The sequence below is a fragment of the Miscanthus floridulus genome, chromosome 11, assembly GCF_019320115.1.
Source record: "Miscanthus floridulus cultivar M001 chromosome 11, ASM1932011v1, whole genome shotgun sequence".
NCBI classification, from domain to species: Eukaryota; Viridiplantae; Streptophyta; class Magnoliopsida; order Poales; family Poaceae; genus Miscanthus; species Miscanthus floridulus.
In genome coordinates, this window is record NC_089590.1 from 100,869,321 (window position 1) to 100,878,829 (window position 9,509).

The 9,509-nt window shown below is 48.8% G+C and overlaps 1 protein-coding gene and 1 pseudogene across 1 annotated transcript; both read left to right on the forward strand.

The window, feature by feature from the left end:
* Positions 1-86: 86 nt before the first annotated feature.
* On the forward strand, positions 87-3,891 carry LOC136492849 (protein NRT1/ PTR FAMILY 5.10-like). Its single transcript, XM_066488901.1, has 3 exons — positions 87-456; positions 525-742; positions 2,404-3,891. Exons 1-3 carry the CDS (start codon positions 264-266, stop codon positions 3,742-3,744), a joined length of 1,752 nt encoding a protein of 583 aa, XP_066344998.1. The 5' UTR covers positions 87-263; the 3' UTR covers positions 3,745-3,891.
* Positions 3,892-4,646: 755 nt separating this feature from the next.
* On the forward strand, positions 4,647-8,968 carry LOC136492850 (receptor homology region, transmembrane domain- and RING domain-containing protein 1-like; annotated as a pseudogene).
* The last annotated feature ends 541 nt before the right edge of the window (positions 8,969-9,509 follow it).

The following is a 9,509-nucleotide window of genomic DNA, read 5'->3' on the forward strand; positions in this document are numbered from 1 at the left end:
ACGGACGGTCTACTGTATCTGTGTATCCGTCGTATGTATGGAGGAGGGAGTCGGAGGTAGACGACGACGACCACCAGCACAACAAACAAATTGACAGAAAGGAGAAAGCCAAGACAGCAATCAAACCGACCCTCATCATCACAAGTATCTCATCGGGAAGGGAAGGGAAGGGAAGGGAAGGGCGTTTGCCTTCAGGCGAGGCGGCGCGCCGAGGCCGAGCAGATAGCAGCTGCTAGTAGAGTGGCAGACGGGTCGGGGTGGCCATGGACCCCACCGGCGGCGGCGACGCCAGCACCATCCTCGCCGATCCCCTCCTCCTTCCCCTCCCGCAGTCCAAGTCCAACAAGCAGCAGCAGGAGGAGAACTCCTCCGCTCTCTCCGGCGTCTCGGACTACCTTGGGCGGCCCGTGCAGCGCGGAAGCTCCGGGGGATGGAGATCCGCGCTCTTCGTCGTGGGTACGTACCGTTCCAATCCCCAATCGAAACGGCCAATCCTCCAATAATCTAATCCGCCACCGGCACAGGCGTTGAGATCGCCGGGAGCTTCGCCTACTTCGGCATCTCGGCGAACCTGATCACGTACCTGACGGGCCCGCTGGGGCAGTCCAACGCCTCCGCCGCCGCCTCCGTCAACGCCTGGTCGGGCACGGCATGCCTCATGCCCTTGGTCGGCGCCTTCCTCGCCGACGCCTACCTGGGCCGATACCGATCCGTCATCGTCGCCTGCACCCTCTACGTCCTGGTAATTAATCTCGGGTCTTGTTGCCTTCCTGCCCATTGTTTTTTGTTTTGTTTTGTTTCTACTATACTCCTATACTACTGCCCCCAACCCAATTAAGCAATGATGATCGTGCATCCGATCCATGAATCAGCAGCCAACTCTTTCTGCTCTGCTTGGTATCTCTCTTCTTCTTCTTCTTCTTCTTCTTCTCTTTCGGAGATAGAGATAGCTAAGCACGCAACGCACGTGCTTGCTATAAACAAAGAAAGGGGCTCGGTCCATATCCTTCTTTGTTTTTTCCTTTAAATCCGAGGGGTTTTACCAAGAAAGGTCATCAGTATTATCCACCGTCTATCTACTTCAAGCAATCACCATCCACTAAAAAAAGAGAGAGAAAAAAAGGTATATAAATAAAGAAAAGGGGATCGCTTCGCTAAAAAAATAAACTAAAATAATGTTTTGACTGATTTATTATGAGAGAAAAACATTATTTTGACTAAATAAAAATAAACTGAAAAATATAAATTATAAGAGAAACGAACTTGGCCTCACTCAATATCATCCTTTGTTTTTCCTTTTTCTCTGGTCCTTTCACCGAGAAGAAAAGGTCATCAGTAGTATTGTCCACCGTCTATCTATTTCTTCATCTCATCAATCAATTTTTTTATTATTAAAAAATAAAGAGAAGGAAAATCGCCCTGCCATGCCGCCACAACCACAACAGTCGCTGACTTGTACTGCTAGCGTAGCGTATCTGCGCGTAATATGCTGCTAAGAACAGAGTACTTTATTTTATTACCACAGAACAAGTACTACTACTGCGTGTCCACATGCTACGGATTGCAACTTTTTGAGTAAATAAATAAATCTCTACATGTTCCAGTCCACGATGGTCTGTGTGGGCTGCCGCCGTCGTTGTTGCCACGTTTGGGCCTCGTTTAGATTGAAATTTTTTTCAATCTGATGAATAATCAACTAGGCTCAAAAGATTTATTTCATGATTTCCAACTAAACTATGTAATTAGTTATTTTTTTTATCTATATTTAATACTCTATATAAGCGGTTAAAAATTAATGTGACGAAAAGAGAGTGAAAAAACTTGGAACTTTGATGGTATCTAAACAGGCCTTGTTTTCCTGCCATCCTCATCCATCCACCAAACCACATTGACCAGTTGCTTGCGATGGACTGCCTGCCTGCCTTGCCTCTTCGACGTCTCTCTATTGGTCGGTCCTGTGTGTCTAGTCTGCCCTGCTGCCTCCTGTTACATACAGTACAATAGACTGCTACTGCTAGTGGAGTGGATAACCGGGACCAAAGGAAGAGCCAGGCAGTCCCAGTCCCAGAACGAGCCAGCCAGGACATTTCTTCATCAAACTCGGCCACCTCATCAGTGTTCATTCATTCGTCACTACCTTGTCCTTGTCTGGGTTGGGCAATAATATCCTTGTCTGGAGATAATAACACTGATTATTACCGTGCGTGCGAGTACTGTATATGTGCATAATGCCCCCGTTCGGCTTAAAAAAAACGACACTTGAACAATGTTTTTTTCTAACGATATTTCAGCGTTTTTCAGTCAAATTCAGCCAGCTGAACGGGACCAATAATAGCACTAATAATAAGAGTAATCTTTTTTTTCGAAAGAATAGTAAGAGTAATCGATCGTTAATGGTGGCAGGGGTATGGCATGCTGACGCTGTCGGCGACGGTGCCGGCGCTGCGGCCGTCGCACATGCCCTGCAGGGAGGATGGTGGTTCCTTCTCTTCGTCCGTCTGGGAAGTCTCGTCGTCGGCATACTCATGCCAGCCCGGGTGGCCGCAGGTGGCCTTCTTCTACGTGTCCCTCTACCTGATCGCCATCGCGCAGGGCGCCGACAAGCCGTGCGGGCTGGCGTTCGCGGCGGACCAGTTCGACGCGGAGCACCAGGGGGAGCGCGCCTCCCGCGGCTCCCTCTTCAACTGGTGGTTCTTCTGCATGGCCATCGGCATCTCCGTGTCGGTCTCCGTGGTGGGCTACATCCAGGAGTACGTCGGGTGGGGGCTCGGCTTCGGCGTCCCCTGCGCCATCGTGCTCTGCGCCTTCCTCGTCTTCCTGCTGGGCACCCCGACGTACCGCCTCTACGCGTCCACGCCGGAAGCCAAGTCCCCGTTCCGCCGCCTCGCGCGCGGCCTGGCCGCCGTCGTGGCCGGCAAAGCCAAAGCAGGAGGCCTCCTCCCCTCCTTTGCCTCCTCGCAGCCCCAGGCTGACTCTGAGCAAGAAGAGGCAGACGCGCGGTGCGTGCTGCGGCTGCTTCCCATCTGGGCGTCGAGCCTGGCGTACGGCGTGGTGTACGCGCAGATCATGACGCTGTTCAACAAGCAGGGGCGCACCCTGGACCGGCGCATCGGACAGAACGGCCCTGAGCTGCCTCCGGCGGTGCTGCAGGCGCTGGGCCCCGCGAGCATCCTGCTGTTCGTGCCGGTGTACGACCGCGCGGTGGTGCCGGCGCTGCGGTGGGCGACGGGCAACCCGTCGGGGCTGAGCATGCTGCAGCGCGTGGGCGCGGGCATGGCGACGTCGCTGGCGGGCGTGGCGGTGGCGGCGCTGGTGGAGGCGCGGCGGCTGGCGACGGCGCGGGAGCACGGGCTGGTGGACGACCCGTCGGCGACGGTGCCCATGAGCTGGGCGTGGATCGTGCCGCAGTACGCCATGATGGGGGTGGCGGACGTGCTGGCCGTGGTGGGCCTGCAGGAGCTCTTCTACGACCAGATGCCCGACGGGCTCCGCAGCCTGGGGCTGGCGCTCTACCTCAGCGTCATGGGCATCGGGGGATTCATCAGCAGCCTGCTCATCTCCGTCATCGACGGCGTCACCGGCAGCGGCGGCGGGGACAGCTGGTTCGCCGACAACCTCAACCGCGCGCACCTCGACTACTTCTACTGGCTGCTGGCGGGGCTCAGCACCGTGGAGCTCGCGCTCTTCCTCTACTTCGCGCGCTCCCACGTCTACAAGCACAAGTCCAATTACAGACAGCGGTAGCAGCAGCAGTAGGCGTCGCTTGTGCTCATCCACCTCCACACTTGGGAAATACAGTACTCCTGCTAATGCTTCAAGTACAGTAACAGTACAGATGAACGAAAGGCAGATGCAGCCCATTTCCTGTTGTTGTTTATTTTTAGTACTACCGGTTGTTGTAAAACAAAAGCAAACTCAGTTGTCGGGGCAAAAATGGACCCTAGTCAAATTCAAATTTAAGTTTGGAAGAGGTGTTGTAGCAGCTTGGTGGATGTGATGACTGATTATTCCAATGTATGTATGGGTTGGATTGTTTTTCTAGGCCAGGCTATAATGGATGAATGATTGGTGTCATCTAGATGGATGCAATGTATATACATAATTAATAAGATGTATGATTTAATGGATTGAATTGAATTGAATTCCACCAGGCTGTGTGCGGTGGGTGGTTGTTATACATACTCCGATCCAACCAGATGGCTAATAAGCAACCGTTTGACTTGCTGAAACTTGATTGAAAAACACTGTTGTGGCTGAAATATTGTGAGAGAAAAATATTATGCAAATTTCATGTGTCAGATGAGATTAGATGGCTTGGCAAGGCAAGGCACAGCTGCGGGCTGGTTTGGCATCAAATAATTTGATCCGCCGCAGGGAAACTTTTATACTCCCATGATCCCATCCATCGCTGCTACTACTCGACATAAAAGTATTTTAGATGTTAACAAGTCGTCAGAAGATCAGGATCATCCTGGATGATAGCACTAGTACATCTGTACATGGATGTTAAGACGGTTACACACAATTCAACTTCGACTGAACTGTTGTAAAAAAAAAAACTTCGACTGAAACTAAGAGCACATCCGGACGGACACTTGCAACCATAGGTATCCATCCTCGCCCTCGCCAAGCCGACCTCGCGGGCACCCCCCTCTCAACAACTCTCTTCTCCCCTTGTGCCCAGTTGCCCTGCCCCTGTCGGCATCAGTCCAGGTTCAGGTCGGCAGTGGGCAGTGGGCAGTGGGCAGTGGTTCAGGTCGAGGCCTCGACGACGAATCGCGCTGCGTCCCCTCCTCCCGCCTGGTTCATCCACCACCACAGCACCCCTCGTCACATGGAAGCCGACGTCCCCATTGCAGCTGCTACCCCAGGTCCGCATCCGCACCAATCCCACCTCTCCCGCTCCCTCTCTTCCTCCTCTCCACCGTCACCTCCCTGCTCAAAATCTGTCAAAGATCCGTTCTTTCCTTGCAGCTACTACTAGTTGTCCTTCAGTAGGAGTACCGTCTAGGTCCTCTTTTTTTTTTTTTTTTTTTTTTGAACGGACAAACAGTGCTCGATTGATAGAGAAAGAACAAGGTAGGATGATCCTGTCATGATTGGGCACCGCCGCCCCTGCTCGTCATCATCTAGCGATGTGTTGCTTATTAACGACATCCTTGTTCAGTCCTAACATTGGGACATTCTTGGCGATTAGAGATTTTCTAGCTCATGACCTACCATGTGAATTGCTTCTTTCGTCATAATTCAATTTCCTAGGGTCTAGGGAAGACCATTGAGCGGATGTGTGCTTGTCTTGTTTCATAACCCCAAGCCGTGGAAGCTTCTCTCTGGAACTTACTTTTGGAAGATTGGCTCTTTGCCATGCCAATTGTGGAAATTACAAACAGAAGCAATAGTTTTAGTTCCTTCTACTAAATCGTAAATGTTAGACATCTCCAGCTTCTACTCACAATTCCTTCCTGTTTTCACATACTGTTAAGGAATAATGCTCCAAAAGGATCACACAATGTCGGTTTCAGTTGCCACGAATGGTACCTGATTTGTTGCTTTGTGATCTGCAGGTACCGAGCAGGCCTAAGCCAATAGCTGCACCCGGAGACACAGATTTGGAGTATTGAGCCGGCTCTCCGTTTTGTGTTCTGTGCTTCTACTTCAAAGAAAAGAGCTGCATTTTCTTCAAGTGCTTTGATACTGGCCAGATGAAGAGTAGATTTCTGTTCCTTTGTGCGATGGTCTGTCTTATGGCTCGGATGGGAGCTGCCAATGTCGCGCTAATGGGGAATAATCTGACCCAGTCCTTCGACGACATTGAGGCGAGCTTTTGTAAGTCCTGCACTCCTTGCAACCATTTAATCTTGTCAGATCACCAACTGCTACCATCGGATGCCACTTGATTTAAAACATTTTGTTTGCATGGCTTGCGTATGTGATCAATTTAGGTGTTATGTTTGGCCTTATTATTGGTTACACTATATACCTGCTGATGTATGGTGATGTGTGAGTGCATTGCGCTGCCTACTATCATGCTCTCGTGGCTATTTTATATCAGTTCTCTGACTAACATTAAGCTTGGTTTTAAGCTTCTGATGATTGTGTATGCTTCATTTGTCTCTTAGGCTCTCGCTTATTCCTTTTCACTTTCATGATTTTTTTACTGAAGGATTTAAACATGCCTTTTCGATTGGATTGCAGCTCCAGGAGTGGAAGGGTCTGGAGTCAGTGGAGTAGTTTATGCTTCTGAACCTTTGAATGCCTGCAGCCCATTAAAAATCAAAGCAGTCAATGGCCCTCCATCTTCCTTTGCGTTAATTATAAGAGGTGGGTGCGCATTTGATGAGAAAGTAAAAAAATGCACAGGATGCTGGATTCAAAGCTGCAATCGTCTATGACAATGAAAATAGTGGGGTCCTGGTTTCAAGTAATTTACCTTTTCACTCGCTCTTGCTCCATATCCATTTTTTTTTCTTATTGCCACTTGCGTAGCTGCATGATGTCCTTTATCTATAGCATTATGAAGTAGAATAGATGCCTATCACCTCTCCATGTGTACCTGTAGATAGCTATGCACTAATTAGAGACAAGATTGGTGCACAAGCAAATGCTCTCTGCAAAATGAGTTGGACATTGATATTTTTGCTGATAATGTTCAAACAATACAACAAAAATTAACTGATAACTGGATTCAATTTCATTCCACTAAATTCTATTGGCAATTGATCCTGTATTACCTTCTCTATCTAACTAGATAAAAATGTTACAGTGGCTGGAAGCTCAAGTGGCATTCATATATATGCCGTGTTCGTTTCGAAGGCCTCGGGAGAGGTGTTTAAGAAATTTTCAGGGCATGCGGATGTAGAGGTGTGGATACTACCTACATTCGAAAACTCGGCCTGGTCGATCATGGCAATCTCATTCATATCGCTACTTGCTATGTTTGCTGTACTAGCTACGTGTTTCTTTGTGAGAAGGCACCGAATAAGGAGGGACCACCCTAGAATCCCAGAAGATCGAGAATTCCTTGGAATGAGCAGTCAGTTAGTTAAGGCTATTCCAAGTCTTGTTTTTACAAAAGTGCAAGAAGATAACTGTACATCGTCAATGTGTACCATTTGCTTGGAAGACTACAATGTCGGAGAAAAGCTAAGAGTGCTGCCTTGCCGTCATAGTATGTTTGCTCCACTTCTAACACCCTGCTTTTTTTGGCATACATGCTACTACAGTATCATGATTGTTTAGAACTCTACCTCGTCAAATAGATCTGCTGTACTGTATCTTTCAGTGTTTGGGTTTGGGTGCAAGATCTTTGTGAAACCCAACAAGAACTAGACAAACCAAAACAGAAAGCTAAAATGTAACAAAAGTATATATAGCAAATTCATTTAGACGCCGTAATCTTACTGGTGTCTGGTGTGGGAGCGCGACACATCCGGATTATAATCATTAGGTATAGAGAACATTTCAGATTTTACTTATTTATTACTGAATGGAAGGCAAGTGTTTACTTGTAGTAGTTGTTTTTTTAATCCTTAGGCATCGAGAGTACTGCAGATTTAATTGATGAGGGGAAAGACAAGTCATTGCACTGAATGATGCGAACCCTTGTATAAAATCAGCAATCCAAAGAGTGAGATGTGTAAAGTAGCAAACTGATAACTTCTGTCTATTGCCTTGCAGAGTTCCATGCAGCTTGTGTGGACTTGTGGCTGACTTCTTGGAGAACATTCTGTCCTATATACAAGAGAGATGCAAGGAGTGGAGCATCAGAACTTCCTGCCACAGAGGCTACCCCCTTACTTTCTTCTGCTGCTCAGTTACCTTCTCGGCCATCTTCATTCCGGTCGAGTGTGGCAGCATCCCCTCCAAGGCCAATAAGCCGGCATCCTTCATCGAACTCAGTCTCTCATGCTTACTCTGTTTCTAGTACCCTCCAGTCTCCAAACCCATTTAGATCTCACATAAGCTCACCTGGCATCCGTACAAGCAGAAGCATCTCTGACCTTCCAAATATGTCATCTCCCCATCCTCGCATCTCACATCTGTCGTCGTCGACGCACTCCCTGGTTGGCAGCCACTTGTCTCCACCAATCAGTATAAGGTATCTGTCGCCCCATGTGGCCCATTCAGGGTATGGATCACCCAGTCCACATGTGAGTTCATCCTACATCTCCAATTCTGAGTATGGTTCTTCAGGCTACTGCTATCTGGGAGGCTCCAGCCAGCATGGGACGTACCTAAGGCGATGCGGAGAATCGGGGCCAAGCCTATGTACCATGGTCCCTTGATCGCCGCAGCAGTCGCAGTGTGAGGCGAATGTAGCGGCAGGTGCATCATCAGCAAAGTCCCTGCGGCAGTCCTACCTGAGACAATGTGGCGATTCAGATGCCAGTTTGTCTGACATGACGTCAGCCCAGTCGTTGCCGGGGTGCTGAGGGAGGGGTCTGGCTCCGGATGTGTGTGTACAAAAGATGTGGCGCGATTTGATTTGTGCATACAGTGAGGAGTGTGACATAACATTACATTGGTTGTGGAGAGAAACATGCATAGCAATAGAACATAGCACATAGGCTTTGTTCTTGTTTCTGAGCGGTACTACTATGTCTTTTGTGCTTGCGTTGCGTGCATATGACAAGTAACATGAGGGAATAATATATTTGTTTGTTCATATGGAATGGAAGGTTGTAGGGTGAATTAGTTTGGTTTGTTTGATTTGGTCGGGCGATGGGCAGGCTGCCGCCCTTGACTTGTGAGATGGCTGATGCCAATGCAAATGCATGCAAGAAGACAGGGGGTGAATGGGGGGAGGTGAACTCATCATTGCTGATCGATCATGTTCTTGAGCAAGCCTGTTTTGGACTTTTGGCAAAAGAGAGCCTGCTTTCTTTTTCCCTGTTTGTTGGTAGGGTACTACTACACACACAGTCCAGTACTACTACCAGCCTATAGAGACAGAGAGAGGTCTAGGTCCTTTTTGGTCCCTCTCGTCTCTTTTGGCTTTCTCTCGTCTCGTTGCACCGCAGCAGAGGAAAAAGGTGAGGCGGCATCGCCGCACAGGCCCATGCGTGTGCTCTCATTTCTCATCATCCCAATTCGGCCTTTCTATGCCATGCTATGCGCGCCGGCCAAAGGAATCAAGGTTAAAGAAGGCGTTCTTGTTTCTTTCCAAACATGCCAGGACCCAGGATAAGTTCATACCACCACTCCATCCATCCTGGGGGGAGTATCCGGCAGCTCAAAGAACCACTCTGATGTTGTTCACTATCAAATGAAGTTGTCCATCATTCTTATCTGTAGTAGTATAGTACGGACTACGGAGTACTCCTACTGTATGTCATAAAGAACATCAGTTAATTCAGTGTCACAGAACATTAGTTACCTACCTTATCAGAACTCAAATCAAATCATATCATGGCGTGTCAATGCCTGGGATCCTTGTGCATGGAAATGCGCCATGCAGAAGAGAGAGCCTGTCCTGTTCGTCTGCATGTCTGCAAGGGCAGTGTTCATTG

Bases quoted from the DNA above. Each gene is read 5' to 3' on its own strand.
- LOC136492849 (XM_066488901.1), top strand. From the start codon at position 264: ATGGACCCCACCGGCGGCGGCGACGCCAGCACCATCCTCGCCGATCCC. The intron at 457-524 runs GTACGTACCGTT...CCACCGGCACAG, and splicing joins ATCCGCGCTCTTCGTCGTGG to GCGTTGAGATCGCCGGGAGC. The intron at 743-2,403 runs GTAATTAATCTC...TAATGGTGGCAG, and splicing joins CCTGCACCCTCTACGTCCTG to GGGTATGGCATGCTGACGCT.